Source organism: Corvus brachyrhynchos, unplaced genomic scaffold (genome assembly GCF_000691975.1).
Source record: "Corvus brachyrhynchos isolate BGI_N302 unplaced genomic scaffold, ASM69197v1 scaffold544, whole genome shotgun sequence".
Lineage (NCBI taxonomy): Eukaryota > Metazoa > Chordata > Aves > Passeriformes > Corvidae > Corvus > Corvus brachyrhynchos.
Window position 1 is genome coordinate 308,258 of NW_008238325.1, and position 22,681 is coordinate 330,938.

The 22,681-nt window shown below is 41.8% G+C and overlaps 1 protein-coding gene across 1 annotated transcript in view; it reads right to left on the minus strand.

The window, feature by feature from the left end:
- The window catches only part of LOC103615666 (neuroserpin), a 20,915-nt gene extending 3,985 nt beyond the window's left edge, over positions 1-16,930 (minus strand). Inside the window, exons 1-5 of the mRNA XM_017734345.1 lie at positions 16,637-16,930; positions 15,094-15,324; positions 12,403-12,597; positions 11,394-11,598; positions 4,344-4,441 (exon numbers count right to left, since the gene is read on the minus strand). Of these exons, the coding sequence (XP_017589834.1) occupies positions 4,344-4,441; positions 11,394-11,598; positions 12,403-12,597; positions 15,094-15,324; positions 16,637-16,910 (1,003 nt within the window). The 5' untranslated portion in view covers positions 16,911-16,930. The remainder of the gene's footprint in view (positions 1-4,343; positions 4,442-11,393; positions 11,599-12,402; positions 12,598-15,093; positions 15,325-16,636) is intronic.
- Between the last annotated feature and the right edge of the window lie 5,751 nt (positions 16,931-22,681).

Below are 22,681 nucleotides of genomic sequence, written 5' to 3' on the forward strand. Positions count from 1 at the left end.
GCTGAAGTCAGTGCATGTTTCATTGCTTTTTGTCAGATGCTGAAGGATCAGCTCTACTCGAATACTCAGTAGTTGTAATGCCAAAGAAAGCAAAGCCACGAGGAGCAGCAGTTGAAAAAGTCTTTCCCCAGCAGATCTCATTTGCTGCTCTGTACACTCAGCACTGAATTAAACCTCCCAGTTCAGCTGCTGCACTTCAATCACATCAGCAAAAGCCCCAAATCATCCCCTCTGGGGCTGTGTGTAATAAAACATAGATGAGGCTGCTAAAACTTGTACCAGTTCTAGACTTCAGTCCCCAGCCTTCAGTAAAGCTGGCATCAAGTTTCCACCCTGTTCCTTTAAAACTTGGGACATGCAGCACCTACTTGTCTTTAACATTAAGCAAAAATCTTAAAGCCAAATACATTTTTATGTTCAATGACAAGGAAATGCCCACTTAGCCTAATCACGTATTTCAATAAATTCTTTATTACTCCAGCACTGAAGCCCAATCCTGTGCCCTGTAACATTCACAGAAATATTCCACATTTTTGCTCCCAATGCTTTATTTTGTACAGTTTGGTGGTGCTTATGGAACCCCATGGTATGTTTCTGATAAGAAATAGCACCTCAGAAGTTTGGTCTCCACCTGATGAGCCGAGAGCCCCTAATTCTGACAGCACAAAGACTGCTAACATTTGCCATCAGCTGTAGAAGTTTGTCTACTTGTGAATGCTTTCAGGATCTGAGTAATAAAACCAACTTTTAAAGTTGACAGGAACACAAGAAGTGCCACTGCAGACGAGACCAGTACACCCAGTCAGTCCAGCCCACTGCACCAGCTTGGAAGTGTTGCTTCAGAAGAAGATTCAAAAAGCCCTACAGATGAAAACTGCAGCACAACTGACAAGAGAAAAACATCCTCTCACCCAGCACATGCCTTTTACCCTAACCCAAGTCTCTATACACAGAGTGCCTTTATTCAACATAGCATGAGAGTCCTGATTGCTCTGGAGCAATTTCATTTTTCTCAGTCCTGCCAATCTCAATGAGCACGCAGCAAAGATCCCTGTGGTTAAGTTTTTCATGAGAGAAGCACATTCTATTTGTTTTCCATTTGTTGCCTTTCACTTCATTGGATATCTTTGTCCTTGGATGATGAAAAGAGCAATTCCACATCCCAAATTACCTTCTCTAGATTCTTCTCTTTATACTGCTACTATCACATCCTTCTCATTCATCTCTCCCTGCAGTGAATGAATCTATTTTCAAATGAAAGCATAATGTTGTCCCTGAGAGTCCAGGCAGCCTTTTCCTTGATCCAGGGTTTGACTCTCACATCCCTGGCTGCAATGCTCCCATACCACACCCATCTCCTCAGGACAATCCAATTCCCTTATGGCTTTCACAGGGGACAAAGTGGGGCTCACCTGAGCTTCTCCCATCACATTATTTCTCTCTAGGAGCTTATTTGAATGTGGATTTCCCTAAGAACCATCCAGATTAACATCTCAGGGAAGTTCCCTGGGGATTTGGTGCCAAAGTTCCAGCTTTGTGCAGGAGCCAGGGCTGACCCATGGGGGAGGGAGCTGGAGCTGCCCCCTAATGAACACGACTCCGCTGGCATCACACTCCATTTGTCACTACTCTCCATATGTCTGCAAACTCCCACTCAGCTGCCAACTGGCTGCTCTGCAAGTCTCATTTTTAAAAAAAAAGATATCATGTGGGTTTATTGGCTCTTCTTGCTTAGGCTGTCCCAGAAAAATTACATGGACGTCAGTCAAAACTTCCAAGAGCTATTTACTGAACTGATGCTCTTCTAACTACTCTGTATTGTGAAGGTAAGTCACTGAGATCACCTCATTGCTCACTGTCACGCAGGTCACCTTGCTGCTTTTAAGACTCTATAAACCAGCCAGAAATATTATAATCATCTGAAGGAGAAAGGGGACTTTTAGTATTGAAATTAGTTCAGTGCTAAGTCTTGAGTGGTGGTAAAACACTCAAGCAGCAAATTTATGTGCTGTGTAAGTGATAAAATCCCAAGTAGCAGAAGTTGTTCCGAGATTATTTTGGACACCTGATGGAATCAGATGCAAGTGAATACTGTCAAAGTCCTTTCTGAAAGTGAGAGTCAGCTGACAGCCAAACAGGAATGTCCTCCTACTCACCTGTGGTAATTGTCAAAAAACTTAATTTCTGCAAGGGAGTAACATTTGAAAAGTGCACCTGGATTAACACTCTCTCTTTGGTTGCTCAGAATCCAGACAATCCAGAAGGTAAAGCTGGTCCTTCTGGTTCCATTTTTCAGATTGAAGGGAAAAAGCAAAAAATTCTGAATATTGAAAAATAATCCTGCAATTTGGTTTGCATCCACTAAAGCCACACAGAATTTTGCTGAGCTCACCAATCTGCCTGGATCTGATGACAGGATTAGGGCTGCTGTTGGAATTGCAGGCGACTTTCCCTGACAGCAATGCCAAAGCAACAGGACAGGAGGAGGAGAGGATTTTTAAATGCAACCAAATTTCTCAAAAATCTCTTCAGATTTAATTTGATTTATATTTACCTAAATTAAGTGTCCAGTTAAAGATTCTGTTGAAATGTCTGTATTTAAGGCTTCATGAAATGCCAGATTTTCCAGGGGGCTGACCCTGACGTGCACATAGACTTCCAACTTTCACTTCCTTGCCACCTGATACCCAATCCAGGTGTCTGTAAAAGTCAGCTTTAAACAATTTCTCTTCATGACTTATTTTTCCTTCCTCCATCTGGATTTTACATTATGAAAAATTAGAAACAGGAAACATATTTTGTATTTTAATTACTTAAAACTTCATTTCCACAGCATCAACAGTGGGGTTCTCATTAAGGATCTTCAAAACCATTTTTTAATTCTTAATTTACAATAACCTTTCCATGCCCAGGTGGAACAGCCTCTTTTCAGTAAAAAGCAGAGAGGTTACAGTAAAACTCATGAATTTTCTCCATACACTGCTCTATACTTAAATAACAAGTAAATCTTTAAATGGCAGAGGAGTTAATTCAGTCATGCAGAATGTGGTATTTTGATTTTGTACAGTACAGTTGTCAGAAATATAAAACTTTAAACAAATCAGTAGTCACAGGGATTAAGACACAAACACGTGATTCTTCCTGCCTCTTGATAAATACATGTCCCTGAAACATAAATGAATTTTACATGCAACTAAATAAAAGCCAGGTACTGCCTTTGTGGTTTCCTGTGCATTTCCCATTCTCCTTTGTGCTTTTTCTCAAGTAAATAATCTCCTATAAATAGACCAGATTTTAGTGGGAAGCTGACTTTTCTTTGAGGTGGCAGAGAAATTGAGGGTGCTTTTCTTCAGAAAAATGCTGTTTCTTTGAAAAAGAGTTTTTCATTTATTTCAACTCTTTTCATATTAGCTAAAGCTAGCTTTCCCCCAGTTTCACTGGAAAAGTGGAAGTGGAAAACCAGTGGAATAAGCTATGTGATACACTATAAAGAGTGTTTCAAACTTAGCAAAAATTAAAGGATCATCACAAACATTCCTCTGTAAATGTGGGAGGAAGGTTTGATTACCTTCTTTATTACCAGTGTTCTGACTAAGGCACACAGGTGTGCTTGTCCTGGGGACAGACAATGAAGAACAGGAATTTCCCACCAGCTAAGGACCTACCTGCATGGCTGGGGAGTCACACACGGACCTAAAATACCCCCAAAACCACACAGGTAGCAGTGTGCTACTTCAATACAGAGAAGCTGTGGCTGCCCCATCCCTGGAAGTGTCCAAGGCCAGGCTGGATGGTGCTTGGAGCAACCTGGGATAGTGGAAGTGTCCCTGCTCATGGTTGGGATGAGATGGTCTTTAAGGTCTCTTCTAATCCAAACTATTCTGTGACTCTGTGAACAGCTTTAGGAGGTATTAAAAGCATAAACATCTCATTTCCGCCTCATTTTTTAAAGTTATTGGCTATTTCGACTTCTGAAAATTAAGTGTTGACAACATATTGCAACAGGCAGGGGGCATTTGTGATTAAACTGCCTTTATCTCCAACCTCTTCTTCCCTGTGCTGCTTCCAGGGATCTGGGGAGAGGAACTAATTGTGCAACAGCTTAATGCTCCTAGTGCTGGGAACAAGCAGCACTGGAGACACAGGATGAGCCCTTGGGGTGTGACTCCCATCTGGCAGCCAGGCACTGCAGCCATGCACTGTTCCAACATGCAGCTGCCTCCTGCAGGGGATCACACTTTGTCTCCATTCCTAACGAGAGCCACTTCTGAAACACTCAGAGTGAACTTTCCCAGGTGAAAAATGTATTTCCTCATCTACCTGGAGAGACAAGAAGTTCTTACCAGACATGGCAGTGAGGTCAGCACTGCTGCTGAACAGCTCTGTAATTCCCAGACCTCTCCAGACATCCTTCAGATCAATTTCCTGTTCTACTGTGAACCTGGAGAATGGAAGAGAAAATTACAAAAAGCCAGATGTAAGCACTACTTACTGTTATTAGAAGATTAAATTTTCTAGGTAAAAACACCAAGATAAATAATGCAAAGTAGGAGCTCCAGTGCTAGTGACACCTTCCAAAAAAATGCTTATAAACAAATGAGTTTACTCACAGCTGGATTTTTTCTAATACAGAAGCAATCAAAAATATGCTAATGGTGTGTGCAGCCCCTGCCCATAAAACTGCAGTGCAAAATTATGCAGCAGCTAATGGAAATGCTTACTTTTTACACAAGAGGTTTTCTCTAAAACCTGAATTTAATTGTACAGATACTAGAACAGAATATCAAATGAGGCAAACGACAGCAGAACTTCCCAGAGAGCTGCTGGCAAAGGAGGAGTACGAAAGATACTCCATTTTTACTTTGATAGTATAAGCAAAGGCCAGCAGCTCTGAAGATGAAGCATTTCTGATTCAGCTTCTAATTAGTGTGGTGGCACAATTGTAATTGGGTTTTGATTGTGAGTAAAGGGCAGGGAAAACAAAGAGTTGTTAGTGTAAATGCACCAACAAGTATAACCTGGCAAAAGCCTTGTTCTAGGCTGGGTTAGTGTTTTGTAAGGACAAACTGAGATCTACCCTGAGGGCAAAATTTTGGGCAAAAGCTTGTTCTGTTTACAGACTGATTTTCAAACATTGTAAAAGCTATGCCTGGTGTCAGTAAAACAAAAAAAGACCGTTATGTGTGGCCAGAAAGAGACTGGGCAGCTGGAGAAACACAGAAATATGGCAGAAAAGTAGTAGTAATGGCAGCCCCTAGCAGAAAATGCCAGATGTCTACAGATAAACACATGAGAGTGACTATAAATGCTTGTTGGGGTGAGTTATGGGTGCTCTGGGGAATGACCAAATGAATTATTAGTGATTTACAATATGCTGACAGGGCTGGCTGTAACTGCCCAACACAAAACAGGGTCTGTAGGATGCTGTTGTGGTTTCTCCAGCCATTGAGTCAGACACAGACACACCTCAGTGCTTGGTGATGGGGCAAGTAAGTGCCAGAATCAAATAAAATGTGCTTCTGTGCAATCTCCTTTTTTAGGATTAAACTTCCCCAACTCCATGGAAGAACAACATGTTCTTTCCAGGTGAAAGTCCAGAGCTCTGGGCAGGGCACAGGTGATGAAGAGCTGAGATGTCCAACACCTTGGCAGGCAGCAGCCTTGGCAGCTCGAAAAAGAATCATCTGGACATCAAAAAAGAATCATCTGGACATCAAAATAGAACTGGATAAGAGTCAAGTGGATCTTCCTCACTTACACAAACCTGAAAAAAATCCAGTACAAAATCTACTTTCATAATGAACTTATAAATGCCACTAGAAGCCAAAAATCTGTGGTGGAATGGATATTATCCAGAATCATCATTATCCAGAGAAGAATTTTAGGCCTGAAAATAGGATCTGGAGATAGATCAGGACTGATAAATCACTGGTGGCATCAGCAGTGTTCATGCACCTGGTCCAGAACAATTCCAGGGCGTGCATGGAATAAAAACATGGGAACTGATTCTTGTGATTTTATTGCCTTGGAAGTTGTCAAAAGAATCAGAAGAGACCAACAAGGATTTAAGTACCAGAGGAAGCTTCTGATGATATTTGGCATATTCTGCATCAGTTACTGTGGTAACAAGTCTGCAAGTTGCTCATTCAATCAAATTTCCCTGACCTTTAGGCTCCAAAACTAAAACCAGTTTTACTCTCACAACACCCTTGTAAAATACGTTCAGATCTGTTGTAGAGTCTTTGGTAAAAACCCTAAAAAGGATGAATTGAGACTCGATTCCCAATGGTAGAGTTCCTACAGTCCAGGACAGAGGTCCTGCCTGTGCACATTGAGTAAGTTTAGAGAGAATAAACTCAGAAATATGTCTATGTTATATTTACATTAAAACGTTTTGAAAACCACTTCCAACTGTACCTACTTTACAGAAAAGACACATGAATGTTAAAATGCATTTTATAAAAATTTCAGTGCTGTCTGCTTCCCTTTTTGGCTTTTATTCCACCCCAATATTAAATGCATCAAGCTTTCAACACAATTTAGGTGGGAGCTAGCACTGTCACATTAGTAAGGAATATCAGGGTAAGAAAGTAGCAAGTAAAGTCTGCATGGAAAGCTAACTTTGAGGTAAAAATAAGAAAAATAACTGCAAAGAAGCATCTCTTTCCAACTGCAGAGTATAAGCCACAATGGAAATCAGGTGGGTTTAAGTTTCAGGACCATTAGACAGCAAACACACATCTGCTCGTTGATGCAAAGTGACCCAGAAAGCAACTGTGGCACAGGATGCTCCTGCATACTGATCAAGGGGGAGGCTTGGGAGAGGTTTAGGGAAAAAATAAACTTGGAAAGCCTCACTGAACATGGCTTTGAGGAAAGGGAAAGCAAACTGCTTGGTTATAATGCCAAAGAATGCCTGTGGGAAGGACTGGAGATAGAGGCTCCATCCCTGCCTGGAACCTCTGGAAAGGCAAATCCTGAGCAGGTGGATGAGTGAAAGGCTGTCCAGTATCTGCTTTTTATGACCAACAAAAGAGACCAAAATAGCCCATCAGCTGTATAAATATCAAACAATCCCCTTTATGAAAATAAAACTCATTACTTCCCTTCTCTCCTCCTTGAGTTCTGTCCTGTGGTAAAACCCCACTCCCAACAGCATCTCCCTCCTTTCCCACATGCTCTGAAAAGCAGTGAGAGTTACAGATCAATTATTAATGAGATTGCCAATATTTTAGCTGACATCAGAACCAGCCTTTTCTCAAAAGTAACAGGGCAGCTTCACACTTGGAAATTTAATTTCAGGCTCTGCAGTTTGACATTACAGACAGTGATGATGGTATTCAAAATCAAAGCTGACAGCCTAGAACACAGAGCTGACATTCCATCTCATTTCCCAGACATCTGCTGCACCTCCAGACTTTGGGAATGTTGAGCTACACCACACTACCCCTGACACTTGGTTATTTGCACTGCTTGTTGCATATAATGAACCAGATGGTTGTATTTGATTTCCCCCACAATCTTTTAGGTGCTCCTGATGCTAAAAATACTCTGAAAAACTGATTTAAATACTTCAGTATCAAAAATCCTGGAATAGTAAAGCTCTCAACTGAGAACTTTAAAAACCACAAAGGGAAGTCTGAGAAACAGACACTGAAGAGAAGATTAGATTGAGAAACCAGCAGTTCTCTGGGGATTTTAGTAGAGAACCAGGACGTTTTAATGAAATTTAAAACTTGCACAAGCATTAGAATAAAGTGATGCATTTATGTCACTGACATTCTGTAGTTAAGCATTAACATTCCACATCAGGCCATCCTTCTTCTATTTTAGAGCCTTCTAAGACAGGAAAAAAAAGATGTGTTCATCTTGTATGGTGTCACGCAACTCTTAAAACACTGAATTTTCTGTGACTTTTCGATGCTCAGGATCTGCAGAGCCAAGGAGGATGAGGGTACAGGGTCTACTCATCCAGGAGAAGGGAACTAGAGCCTGGAGTGATTCATCCCAAACACCATCATTTCAAAAATTCCTCAGGGTTCTGAGTGAACCAAAGCAAGAAAATTCCAGGTTTTCAGAGTGGTTCTAATAGATGAAATCCCGCAGAAAGAAAGGCAAAGAGAGGAATGGCTGCATTGCTTGGCATCAATATTCCTGCCTGGACAACAGGCCCTGGGGACTGAAGCACTGTTTGTACCCAGCCTCCAGTGCCAAGCTGCCAGCTGCTATCAATTCCAGCATTCTGGTTGGAATTTCAGCCAGGTTGTCCCGAAGTGCTAGAACCAGCCCACAGGATTTCATACTCAAAACAAACAAGCAAGAGAGCAAAAAAAAAAAAACCCCACTAACAGCAAAAACTAACCAAGACCCCCAGTTAGCTGCTGTGGGCAGGGTAAGTAAAGCAGGTTGTGGGTCTTTCTCTGGCAAGATCCTTCTTTCCAGGGCTAAACCTGCAGGAGTTGGGTGGGAATGTATTCCAGTGGGACAGTTTTGTGCCTCTTTTGTGGTTGTATCTCAAGGACAATCAGCACTGGCCCATTCCTCATCAAAAAGGGAGTTAAGACAGCAGGTTAAAAAGTAAAACCAGAATGCTCAAGGGTTTTCTTTCATTTGGGTTTGGATTTCTGTTGGGTTTTATGGGGTGTTTTTGAGTGTTTTTGGTATTTGTTGTTTTTTCTTTCAAAGAAAACAATCTTCAGCTAACACCACTTACCATTTCAGCACCGTCTAAAGATTTTTAAGGTATTTTAAATGCACAAAAAAGCAAGAAGGTTGTTATAGAGATCTGGGCACACTGGAACAATCCTTAAGAGGAGATCTGCAAACTGTAGCACCACTGTTAGGTACCAGTTCCTCCCATGCTCTTCAAGTAATTTATGTTGGAGAGACAGCTTTGTAAATTAGATTCATGGTCTGTTTCACTCCTATGCAAAAAGTGGATTAAAATGTTGATCATTTTAGTCTGGGTTAAGCTGAGAACAATGATTTGGAAATGAAAACGAGGAAGTATAATTTAACAATTCTGTACAAATCTCTCCTTTGCTATTAAGAGGAATAATACACAATTTCATTTGCACACAGATAATGCAGACAGAAATTGCAAAGTTGTGATTAACTCTGCTTCGGCAAGTCATTCAGTCCCATTACAAATGTATAAGTTTAAAAAATGTTCACTTTATAATTGGATAGCATCTTTCAAGATATAAAAATTTAATTTTATTCCACTGCTGCTTTCAATTTCTCAGTGGACAGAGCCTGGAGGCCACATTTCATAACATGCTCTTCTGAGTCACAGCATCAAATATTTATAAAGTGTTTATTTAGAGCATTGACAAAATCCTGTAGATCACCTCTGAATCCCTAATGGAAACCCAACACCTTGGGAGCATGCAATTCATCTCTGGATTTTTTTGCCAGGAGACTGCAGTATTCCTATACAGAATTCCAAGCTCAGGATAGTTATCTTTTATAATCTGAAAATACTGAAGGTGATTGGCACCTGTTTCTACCTGGTTTGCCTCAGTATTGCCTTAATTTGCAGGTGTTTATCACGTTCTTTGAGGTTCCAGATAAGAACCAAGCAGCCTGAGGGCAGAATAAATAAGGACATTTTATGATCACACAAACCCCAGGCTTCAAATTCCCATCTGAGAACCTGGCTCCAGAGAACCCTGGAGTCTCTGCAAACAAAACCCCAAATCACCACTATAAACTGAATCCAAGTCAGAAACATAATTAATGCATTTTCAATGCCATTCATGTGTTCGGATACCCAAGACACAAATATGGAAGCTGGTTTTCACAGATTCTCTCCATAATCAATGGAGAGAGACTTCTGTTGTGGATCTCCCACTCTAGAAATTCTTGGAGAGAAGATGCCCAGCTTCAGCACCTGGAGTTCAGGCTGCTGCTGCAGGTATAAAAGGAAAACTTAAGGATGGAAGAATGCCCATCTTTCACTTCTCATTAACGTCTAGGTAAGGTTTTCCCAAGCCTGCAGGAAAAGCAGCCTCAGAGAAAACTCCCCTCCCATGTGTCTTAGTGGACTCACTGAGGCCCCTGGGACCTGAAGCTCCAGGAGAAAAACAAGAAACAAATCCCAGGAACAGTGTACAGTAGGTTCAGTTTGTATGAAACCTGCAATGCAGCTCTTTGCTGCTCTTCCTGCTCCTTCAAAGGAACTGGGACTTAAAGTAAGAGAGAAACTATCTATGGGGGGTGAAAAACAGCGCCAAAATGCTGCTGGTCCTTCACCACTCTGCCTTTAAGCTCTACAGAGAAGTGGATTCCATTTCAATTTGGGATCAGGGCACACTGACAGCACCAGTCCATCTCAGCCTAATTTATCCTGGCTAGCCTTGTTTGCTCAGCTGCAGTCAGCTGCTGGTCTTTGCTTTGGAACAGGAGCTGATGGACTGCAGGGAGTCTTAACCTGTGAAATGGAACAAGCTCAGATCTCCAAGTCACCTGAAAACAAAGAACTGTTTTGATGATTAAAGGATTCACTTGAATTTATTTTTTCTGCAGCCATGTATCCGCTGCACCGTGCTACAAAAACAGAACAAGTAGACGTGATCCCTTTCAGAGATGGGCCCTATTGTTACATAAACACTTCCACGAAATCATCATGAATCACTTGAAGGACAGTGTGATCCAGCTGTACGTTATTAGTGACATTTAGTAGTAAACAACTCTGCTGCCAAGCCAGGCAGAGCACAGGCATGACAAACATCTGAACGTGGACGAAGCAGGATTCCAGGAAAGATCCTAAGTGCTGTATGTGGGCAAATCTGCACTGAGTGCACAACCTGTCTGCAAATGGACTGACAGCAGTTGCAGCCCTTCTGGTAGTGATGTCTTGTTATTCTATTGCTGCTCTCAGGAGAAAAAGCAGCACTTACTACAGCTGGGAAAAAAAAACCAACCCAAAATTGACTGGAATTACCCCTCACCACTCAACCATTTGTATCTACACAGACATACACCACTAGAACTTCTTAAAATAGCGGCACATAGAAACCTAATTAGCACCTAAATGAAACATTTGGTAGTTCAGACTTCCAATATTTCTGTGGCTCCTGTCTGAACGGAACTTATCCATAATGAGTTCTGCAATACCCTGAGCACCATTCCGAGTGGATGTGTACTCCTGACGAGGAAACTTTCCTTTCCAGAGCGCTCTCCTCTGAAAGGGATGCAAAAGCAGTGCTGGTGGGATGCTGAAATAACCATCACTCTGCACTGCATCCCCCCAGGCCTTGCTGTCAAAGCCACCCTCCTGTGGGAGCTGCATCACTCCAGGCTTGAGCAGGTTGTTCAAGCTTTCCCCACTCTGCTCCTCCATCAATTCAGATGCAATTCACCCTTCCAGAGACACGGGAACACGCTCTCACCTTGGCAAATACACTTCCACTTTTTGCTTCTTCACTGAATTAGCCCATTCATTAATCAAGGAGGCCTTGACCAGTGGTTCCAGTGTGGCCAGTGGAACTTCCTGCCTGGACAGGACGATCATCATGCTGATCTCATCCCCCTCATAGGGTATTTCCAGGACCTGGTAGATCCCTCCTGCTTCGTTGGAGCCATCACTGAACTCTCCTAGAGGAGGAAAACAACAAAAACCCTGCTGGAAGTGTTTTCTTTTGTCTTTAGTGTAAATAGGCCTAATTCTAGGCAGCATTTACTACATACTGGAGTTTAAAATGACCCTCTTTATTCTATATAAAATTTATATTGGTTTCTTCATCACAGAATTTGAGGCTTACATTTGGTTTCTTAAAGAATACAAGCTCAAGCTACCACACAGTTTGTAGATAATCACAGTTCTGTGACATAACTTTCACTGGTAGGACAGAGAAGAACATAAAATTTAAGGCTGCTGAGACTTTCAGGGAAATGGGGAGAAGTTTTTTATTCAGGAGAGAGAATTTTTCAGTGGTGAGACTGAGCAAAATGCTGCCAGTGCCAGACCCTTTAGAACCTACTTGGAGCTCAAACTCCAACTAAAAATGATCATTAGTTCTGCTGTTCAAAGAACCTCTATTTTACCAGTCCAACAGTAATGAGCAAACATTATTCATTTGAATGTTTAGCACAGCACAAGAAAATTATTTTTGTGATAAGCACAACTAGCTCAAGAATTGTGAAGAGTTTAAATGGATAAACATTCTGAAAGCCATCCTGTGGCACCAAGCAGGTCATTATAAATGCTGCTACCAGTTAGAATACACACATTAGGAAAAAACACGAAGCTCTGAGTCCCTTCTTTGGGCAAACAGCACATTAAAAATTCACAATTAAAACTAAAGGTGGAAGAAGAGACAACAGTACAAATGGATATTACTGCAACAAACCCATTAAGTGAAGATTTAGTAGCTTTAAATTGCTACAGGTCTAACTCACCGTAGTAGAACTCTCCCTGTTGGTACATCATTGGAATCTGCACTTCACTTTCATCATCTTTAGTGAAAGAAAAAGTTCTAGTATTTTCAGGTCTGAACTGTGACTTCCAGTTGCCTTTAAAGTAGATTGCATTGATGAGAGCCAAATGAGTTAGAGCACCAAAGTCTCTTGAAGACACAAAATCTTTGATCATACCTAAAAAGAAACCCAGCTGTCAGTCTGCATGTCAGTGTGAGCATTAAATCCAAACTTAAGGCAGCTAGAAAAATGCAAGAAAATAAAAAGCAGTGTTAACATGTAATTTCCAATTCAGATGTTTCATTAAATCTCCAATTAAAGTACCAGTGTTTTGTAAACCTAAATCACAGTGTAGGTGTGTAAACCCTTCCATCAAGTACATGTTAGGCAACTGTTTCTTGATCACTACTAAATATACCCTACAAGGAAGCCATGTGGAAAAAGGGTCACAAATGGAATGTTTACCCTGCTGCTATGAAACAGTTCAGCACTTTCATCTTAAGGTTAGAGTTTGTACAAACTTTGGTTCCAATCCAAAGAAGTGCTTAACTGGATGCTTGATTTAAAGGGTCTAAGTGCACCCATTGCAGCTTCACCTGGGACAGCCCTGAAGGAGCTTCAGTGATGTTCTGTTGAATTCAAAGCCAGGACTAAGCATCAAAAATCCACATAAATTCCCAGCATTTGTTGCAGTGACATTAGCTCTTGAAAAGCAAAAGAGGAAAACCATCTAGCATCTGCTCTATTCATGGGAGGTACGGCAGCTGAGCATGGCAGCTGCTTTGCTCCTGCTCCTAAAGAAGTCATTTACATCAGAATGCAGTCTGGTACCTGCTGTAGCTCATCTCAAATGCCTTGCATTTCACCAAAAATCATTTCCAGTTTGGTAAACTGGGTGCACTGACCAGATCTGTCACTGTTCTTCAAGAACAGCCTCCTTCAGACAGCTTTCTAGCTCACTTCTACTTTTAGCTGACATTGCAATGCAAAGTGTTAAAATAAACACATTCCTTGGTCTGATTATTACTCCTGAATCCATGGTTTAAAAAACAAATTAATTCTGCTTTCTGGAGCATGTGATCCTGACTAACTGGTGTTAAATTTGTGTATCACAGGGCTGGATTTCTTCCGGGTTGCTGTTTGTATTTCATTTTATCTTGAATGTTCTGAGGGAGGTGTGACCAATACTCACTTGGAGTTGGAAAAAAACAAAAGGGAAACATTAAGAAGGAAAACACTTCCAGATTTCTATTTGGTACTCATGTTTCTTTATGTTTTTTCAGCCACATCTTGTTAACACACTAATGAAATGTTAAGAATTTTCCTGCCCAGAGAAACCTTTGATGGTTCTGTTTTCTGCTCCAAGCCTCCCATCATGCTAAACTTGCTGGAACTGGAAACCTGCCTGTCCTGTGGCCCCTTTCCTAAGGGGGAAATCAGCCTTCTCCTCCAGCAGAGCTGGCAGGCAGAGAGAAGGAGATGGAGTGGGCAGGGACCAGCTCAGGGACTGGAACTATCCCAGCCTGACACTCAGAGCTGCCCAGCTGCCCTGGTGGGCCCTGCTTTTCCTTCTCTCCCAGAGAGACACCACGTCCATGAAAACACTCTGCAATCTGCAGCATCACTTACATCCAGTTATTTCTGCAGCCTGAGAGAAAGGGCAGTTTGTTAGGAACATAATGGCTGCTGTGTTCCCTGGGAAAAAACCAGACCATTTTCCAAATGGAATAAAAGCATGACAGGAGGTGCTTTTCCACTTTGGAGCCATACGTTTCCATAAAGCACTATGGATTCTTAAGTGCTCAGACTACATGGAGATGTGTAAATTCCCTGCAGGTGATCCCAATCCCTTCAAATTCCCAACGGTACAACTGTGCCAGAGCCAGACCCCACTGAATTACTCTCAAAATATCAATCTTCAGAGTGGGCCAGATGAACAGGAACGAGATCATGCTTTGACCCCTACAACAGGAGACTCCCAGACATTGGGACTCTGCATGTATCCAGGAAGTGCCACCTCTCTGGGAGCTGCCAAGCCAAGCCAGCATCCTGCAGCTCTCAATGTGCATATTTACAGCAGTAATTTTGTGCTTAACTCCCCTGCTGCAAATTTGTGTTGTGAAACTGTTGACAGCGTTTCTAAAATCAACTACCCTCTCCACATGCTATCTCATTTCCTCACATTGCAAAATATTACATTACAAAGGCTGATTCTGTGGTTCAAAATTATCTTTTTATTCCCTACTATTCTATTTCACAGTACCTTGTGAGTAAGAGCTCCTCAGAGGAGGAGTGATACTCCACACACCCAAAGCATGAGCCAACAACCCCTCTGCAGACCACTTTTCTGCCATTACCAATAATACTTACCAATTTTAAAAATAATTTAAAATACCATTAAAACTGTCTCAATCAATAAATGCCACAGATGGTAAGACCAGAGAAAAAAATATTCAAATAGATGCCACATGATTAACAATGACTAATATTACTTATGACAGATGAGTCCTACACAGGAAAAAATAGAAATACTAGAATTCTTTTCCTGGGAGGAGAAACTTCAGTCTCAGACTGAACAGATAAAAGCCAAAGCACCAACCCAACTGCACTGCACAAGTTTGGAAACAGAAACACTTCCTGCAGGAAGTGTACAAAAGGATCACATGGACTTACTATTTGTGTGATTCTCCACCCATTTATTGATCTGAGTAGCAACAGCTGCACTTTGGCTGAAATCTACATTCTCTACTTCAGCTTTAAAGTATTTTTTCACCAGCTGCAGGAATTTGTCACTGACATGAAACCCATTCTGCACATAGAGGGAGTTGGCAATGTCCAGCACGTAGTGACTTTCTTCAGCAGTTGCCATGTCAGAAAGGTCCTTCAGGAAGGCAAACTCTTCACCTGAGGAAAGAAAAAACAGATTCAGCAGTTTAGAAAAGGAAGTTATTCCATGGCTTTTCTGCTGAAAATTCACAGAGATGTTTTATGCGAAGGAAAGTCATCTTATTAAAATAAACTTGTTTCTAAACCTACACACACCTTCACATCTGAAGGAATAATCTCCAAGAACATATTACTTTGAGCCTGTTTTTTCTACTAGCCATAATTAGTCTAATTAATGAGACATTTGAGTCCCACCAGAGGCAAAGCTATCAATGGAAATCTTTTCTACAGTGAAAGAGCAATTAAAAAAAATTATTCTTACAGGTCCCATTTCTAAGTCTTGCAACCACAAATTCTGAACAGAACTTTTGTTCCATCCTAAAAGTCAGTTAAGGAAAAATGAACTTCAAATTTTGAAACTAAGGACTTCCTGCAGCCTTTTCTATGCCAAAAGTAGGTCTAGAATTTCCCAGGATCCTTCATGGGGCAGTACAGAATCCTTGGTGGGCAATGACAAATCCTGAACAGGATTAAAGCAGTCTGCTTTAAGATAGGAGCCTTGTACTGCTGCATCATTTGCCTGAAGCTGAAATTTTTAATTTAAAAACCAACAAAATAAACCTTAAAAACTGATTGCAATGATATATTCCAAGCAGAAATCATGGGAACACTTTCACTGAATGCCACTCTCATGCAAGAATAGCAAACAGCCGAGAACAAATCAACTGCACAACTCCCTCAATTTCAGCTAAGGGATAATTGATTAATGTTTTAGAGACAAAATGTAGAACTCAATTGGTGCTGCAGCCTCCACAGAGAGGCATCATCTCTGCAGTGGTTCTGATAAACACAGTTTGATGTCTGTGTTCAGAAATTCCTCCCCAGCATCCTTTCACTGAAGACTCCAAAGTCCAGCACACTGCATGAGTAAGAAATGTCATTCAGGTTTCAAACCAGTTACTTGGATATCAACAGAAGCAATTTTGCTGAAACTACTGCTTTCCTTTCCAGGTTTCACTATAATCACTAAAAAGCATGTTCCTAAAAAAATCTTCTATTTCTAGAGGCCAAGGCAACTTTATTTTGCAGCAGAAACCAGGATGAGCAGTGTGAGCTGCAACTGTTGAAGATTCAGGTAGCCCAGGCAGGGTTTTATGCCAGCATCTCTCAGCTCATGCAGAACACACATGTTTGAGCCTGCCCAGGCCATCAAGGATACCAAGAAATCCAGTGATTAATAACCCATGGACATGAGCAGGCCACTCCCACTCTTGCTCCTGTTTCTCTAAGACAAAAAGCCCCACAATAAGACAAGATGAAAAGGCCTCACCATTTTTTAAGCTGTCAAACCCCAAGGAATGTCGGATTTCTTTCAAGGTGGTTCCATGGGCTCCCAGCTCCACCATTCCCATGGCTATGGCAATGCTCAGAGGAGAGAACAGGATGTTCTCATCCTCCCTCGTGGCTCGCAGCTGGTTGTAAATGTTCACAGAGAGCTCAGCAATGGTTTCATCAGGAAAATTGGTCTTGAAGGCTTCGCTTTGCAAAGCGAGGAAAGACAGCAGTCCAAGGAAATACATGTCTTGAGATTTTAAGATCTGCATGATAAATTTTAGACAAAATAAGATGGTTTGAATAATATAAAATTCAACTTGAGAGAAAGAAGAATAGTCAACTTTTTAATCTTAAATCTGTGGGGGAAGAAAATCCCTAGAGTTCAATGCACAATGCAGTTATGTGGAGGAGACAATTAAAACAGAAGTAATGATCTATTTTCACACAAAAATAAGCTCCTCTATTATGTAACTATGTGTTTGTGAAATCTTCCAGCCCCAGACCATCAAAACACTCATGGCTTCTACAGAAAAAGACCCCAAAGACAGCAACCCCTTTCCTACTTCCCTTTGGAATTGTGGCTGTTTAGCAATGCTGACCTGGAATCGGTTTGTGTTTCTGCACCTTCCCACCAAGAAGACCCATAAATCTGCATTTTTCATTCATGTGACCTTCTAGTAAGATGCAACTTCTTTATCTAAGTCACTGTAAGCCCCCAACAGGTAAAACTCTTTCAAGCACTGTGTGAGAGCTCGAGGACACCCGTGACAAAGTTACTGTTCCATGATGTTGCTCAGTTGCAAAACACATGGCAAGCAGCCAAAAATTATTTGAAAGGAGGGAAGGAAAAAAAAAAAAAAAATCAATCATGGCTTAGTTACCAAGTAAACCCCTTTTTGTTAGTAAATAACAGTGAAAACTTGGGTAGCTCTGCTAGCTGGGAGTCAACCCCCGCTCAGAGAGCCTCAGAGGACAAGGGTACTGTACAGTGAGAAAGATCCAACAGCGGGAACAAGAAAGGAAACTAAATTTAAAAAAAGGGCTAGCACTGATGCTTCTGACTAATCCATCCTCCAGGCTTTGCTAAAATGCTCTGGGGTAAGCAACAGTTCTCACTCTACCCCACTTTAGCTCATCACACAACTACTGATAGTAGAATTCCAGCTCCTGGAGCGGTGAATGTGTAACTTCATCCTTCCATTTTTAGTCTCCTTTAAACTCCGTGCTACCTTGGCATGCGACCCACTACTGCTGCATGTCTCGGGTGAGAAATAGCAACCACCAGAGCTCCCATTTCAATTCCTTCCCTCCGCCACACAACAGAGCAAATCCTCCTGAAGCAGGGGGTTGGACAGGACAAGGCTCAGAGCTTTATCCACAAGTGTTTACAACTTGTGCCAAGCTGCAGGGCTCGTCAGCACAGCACAGATTTGTGTGAATGCTGCTGCTCCACTGAATCAATTTGCATGCAGCCAGCCCAAGTGCCTCTCCTTATGCTTCCCTGCAATCCTGGGGCTGCATTACCAGAGGTTTTATAGACATGACACAAAGTAAGCTTTATACAGCATTTATATTCTGCATTTCATCTTCAAAGGCCTATGTAGCATTATCTAATTCACTCGCACAGCACTGAATGATCCATAATTTAAGTGTTATTACTCGCATTTTATAGCTCAGAAAATGCAAAGAACAACAGGGTACACACACGTGCCTTGGCAGCCACTGGTGCCAGCACTAGTTAAGATTCCTCCTGTCCCTCAGCCTCCATCAGCCTTTTGTTTAGTCCTGAACTGAGAAAATTAAAGAGATGAACCAGTGCAGCAATCCCACATGGTTCAGGGGAAAAGGAGAGCCTTGCCTCTCCCCTGCCCCTCATCTCCTTTCCTGTGATTCTTTCCACACATGAAAGAAATATTCCCCTTTTCTAAATTTCCAATAAACTCTCATCTATGGTGGCATCACTTCACTTCTCTGGGCTACCTGATCAATCTTCCTCTGATTCTTAGTAGGAAAGCAAAAATGTCCACTGAAGGCTCTTATTCTATTTAGGAACAGCACAGATAAGCCATACAAGCCTAAAACAGCAGCTTTAATCCTTCTGCCTGCATGTTCCAGCCACTGACACAACCACCCAGCACTTCACTGCTGCCCAGTGCAAAACACCAGTCTGACCACCACTGTTTATTTCCGAAACACTGAGACATTTTTTATAACCCCAAACATTATCCACACACCACAAACTTCCCCAACAACTGCTTTTCTTAATAGCGGTTCATTTTTTTAATCTGTCCATTTATAAATTATTGACTTAAGGATATTAAGGTTTCTGTTACAGAAAATAACTGGATTTCTCTGTGACCATGGGCATTGTAGATTTCTTTATTTAAAAGCCCTGGAGCATGCCTCTGCCAATGTTACATAAGACTTCAGTCAGCACATCACCATGATAGACTGAGCCCAGATATTATTCTCTTATCCTAAAAGCTGCACCAAGGCAAGAAAAGCTTAATAAACCTCCATCACACAGGTCTATAGTGGCACCAAAAACAGTACTCAGAAAATAGATAAGCAGGAGCTCATCCTTCTTTTGTTGAGGATGAGCCCAAATTTGGGAGCTCTCCCACCCTAATCTATACAAACAAGTTGTGCAGTGGATACAATTATACAGAGAGCTAAAGCTTTCCACTCCTGGATCAAGAACAGCTTGAGCTCACTTTGAGACCCGATGTGGTTAAAACAGCTGTAAAATAATTTTCAGTTTTAAAAATGGGAACTTCCCCAGCTTACAGTTGCAGAGGCAGCTGTTCAACACTCCATCACTGATCTCTGTCCTGTGTACTACTGCCAGACAGGCTTAAATAACTGCAGAGGGGAAGGAGGGGGAAATTTATACATCTTAATTAAGTGCTTAACATGCAGGTCAGACTGTCTGAATGCTAATAAAATATTTGTTATTAGACAATGCTGGAACCCCAACATTATATACAAATCAAAATCATATTTCTTTGTGACGACTCACCAAAAACTCCTCATATGAAATAATTAAGTTGTATTACTTTTCATTATTTAGTTGGACAGAAAATAGAGTAAGCACATAGATGGAGACAAATAAAATTTATACTGAAATGCTCTTAACAAGACAAAGTACCAAACTTATGCTTTTAAATACGTGCCAAATCCCACTGATGGCAACACAAGAGGCTGAACTGTGTAGAATAGAAGTCCCCAGTAGATATGAATTAAAACCAAATGACTTAGGTTTCCTCCCCTGCCCTTCCACATTATTTTAGTCTAGAGAGGTTTTCTAATAAAGTTCACAGTGAAGTTCCCCATCACACGTCAAGGGAAAAGGAAAACAGACAGGGAGGTAGGAATGAACACAGGGATACAGGCAGAGGATTTACCAGCTCACTTGCTGGCAGTGCTCTCTAAAGATATTTGTGAAAATACAAAAATAAATGACTGAGTCCAATGCAAGGGAAAATGCTTCAAAGCAAACTAAAGATCTGTGGGTGCTGGTCAGTGGGGAGGGGCTGTAAAACACCACAGACACCTGATCAATCCTTGCCAGCCAGTGTGAAAATGGTCTCAATCTCATCCATCTAATGGGAAATGTCCATGGTAAATTCCTCAGTTCAATTCCTCTCACACTTCTGGTTCATGCACACGCTGCTCTGCTGACAACTGGGAATCCAGCTCTTAATTATCATTCCAGCCAGAGCAGCTCCTGCTTCTCTGATCCTGCCTCACTTCAGGCTGGATTACTTTGGGTTTGTGCTTCCTCACGCAGGAGGGCTGGATCCAACCAAGAGCTGTGACTGATTCTGGTGCAGCATGTTCCCAGCATCTCTCTCCACTCAGAGCCCAGGGCACCCTGGTTTGTCACTGCAGCAGCACCGAGAGCATCTTTAATTGCCTGGACCCTACTCACAAACACACTTTAAGGGCAGGAAATGAAGCTGAACATTATGTAATGCACATTCAGAACTTAAAACAGTCCCTGGGAGTATCATCAAACTTTTTACTCAGTCTTTTCTGTCTTCCTCAGCCATCCCCAGTACAGTCTGTCACTGCTGCTTTGCGTCAATGCAATCTGGTTAAATAATACTGCAGAAGTGGAAAAGGAGTCAACGTCCCCACTGAACAATGCTTAAAAATCAAGAATCATCAGTTTCAAATGTTACTGTGTGCCTTTTGCTTTTGTTGGCTAAATATAAGAATAAAAAAAGCTGTCAAAAATACTTTCACTCCTCAGCCATACAGTTCTTAAGGCTAAAGGTATGAATTTCTCATTTGAGGGTATGTCAGATAGATTCTGAGCTTTGTTTGATTTCATCAATTGATGCATGAAGACCTCTCTCCTACCAGGCAATCAAGGAATCAGTGCAAACATAAAACTCTCCTTGCCACAGCCTCTTCTTGAAAAACAGTTGTGTATCACAAATCCTCACTTGCTAGGGAGGTCTGTCAGAGTATCAGTTTTGCTCTGGCTTGCAACTGTTCTCAGGGGAAAAAAGCAGCCATAGAACACTAAACCCAACAAGATTCCAGATACACGTCCTTCAGGGGGTACTGGCATTGAGGGCAGCATACCTGGTTCAATTCCCAGGAAACTTTTTTATTCAGCATTTCAGAAAACATCTGGAAAGATATAATCAGTCCCAAAATTCAGCCCAGCACATTTCCCCAAGTGGCCACAACCAGCTCAGTGTTCCTGCTTGCCTGCTGTGGGGCCAGCCCAGATGTGCTCCTGTGCATGGGCACAGGAACACCCATTCTTGTGATGTCTGAAGAAAAACATTCATCTGATAAATACAGGACTGCTTATCCAGCTCTTGCCTTTCCCCAGCAGAAGGCTGAGATGACTAAGAGGAAGCAGAACAAATTCGCCCCCTCACACCCACAAACTCTGAACTATTCGGTTCCAGTAAAATGCAAAAGGGGCAGGCGCTCTCTATAAGCCAAGATATTTTGAGATAGCCTATCAACAAACTCCAACTGAGTTCACAGACATGAGTTACCATGAATTTTGAAACAGCGAGACCTGGACTCAGCGTAGGAAGGTGCCAAAAATTCAATTAAGGGTTGAATTCTAGTACCTTGTACTTGTCAGACAGGTTGAAAAAATGGGTTATAATTTCCTTTTCTTTTACACCTTTACCGAGGGTTTTATAAAGAAACTAATTTATGGCTTTAAAAACCTACAAAATAAAGCTGTGATACATTGCCTTAGGTCCTCAGCACACAGAGACTAAACTAAGATTAGTTACCTTCAAGATTACTCTTGGCTACCTGCAAGCTAAACACCAAAGGTGTGGGAAGCACAAATGAGAAAAACTGCTGATTCCTGAGCAGTGTGTTAAAAAAAAAAAAAGCCCTGGGAGGAAAGCAAGTGTGGTAACAGGACTGATTACATTGTCTCCTGTAAAGAACAGCTGCAGGAACAGACAGAAGTCTGGCAGAACAATTTGATAAAGCAACAGACAAATTTGCTCAGGGAACAAGACCTGCTGGTCAGAGGAAAAATCCACTGTGGATCCAGGTAGGAACTGTGGGATTCTCTCTCCCCCAAACCCAACCAGAACTGTATCACGCCTGTGGCAGATGAATCATGGAAGGATGTAAATTTGGTGAAATTCAGCCACTATGGCTTTGTCAGTTGGTAAACATGACAATTGCTGCAGGCACTTTTACTCTCTGAATGATTTCTTGTTGGCAATCACATCAACCAATAAATATCAGAGTGAGAGGCACCACCTAACTGGTAATAACAGTTTAGAAAATGAACACAGCTTAGAAAATGATCCCAACTTCCCCTCCACAAAGAACCCCCTGAGCCCCAGCTGAGCACAAGGGATGCGGGAGCAGTCAGTGAGATCCTCAGCTGTTCCCCAGGACCAGGAATGGTTGTCATGGCTACCCTGAAGGATGTGCAGAGGAGGCTCCCAGTGATGTCCAGGATTTGCTCCTGGCTAGCTCAGGCTTGCCGCAGGGCCTACAACAACAGGGGGATGTGGCTGGTGCCCCCAAACCCCAAACT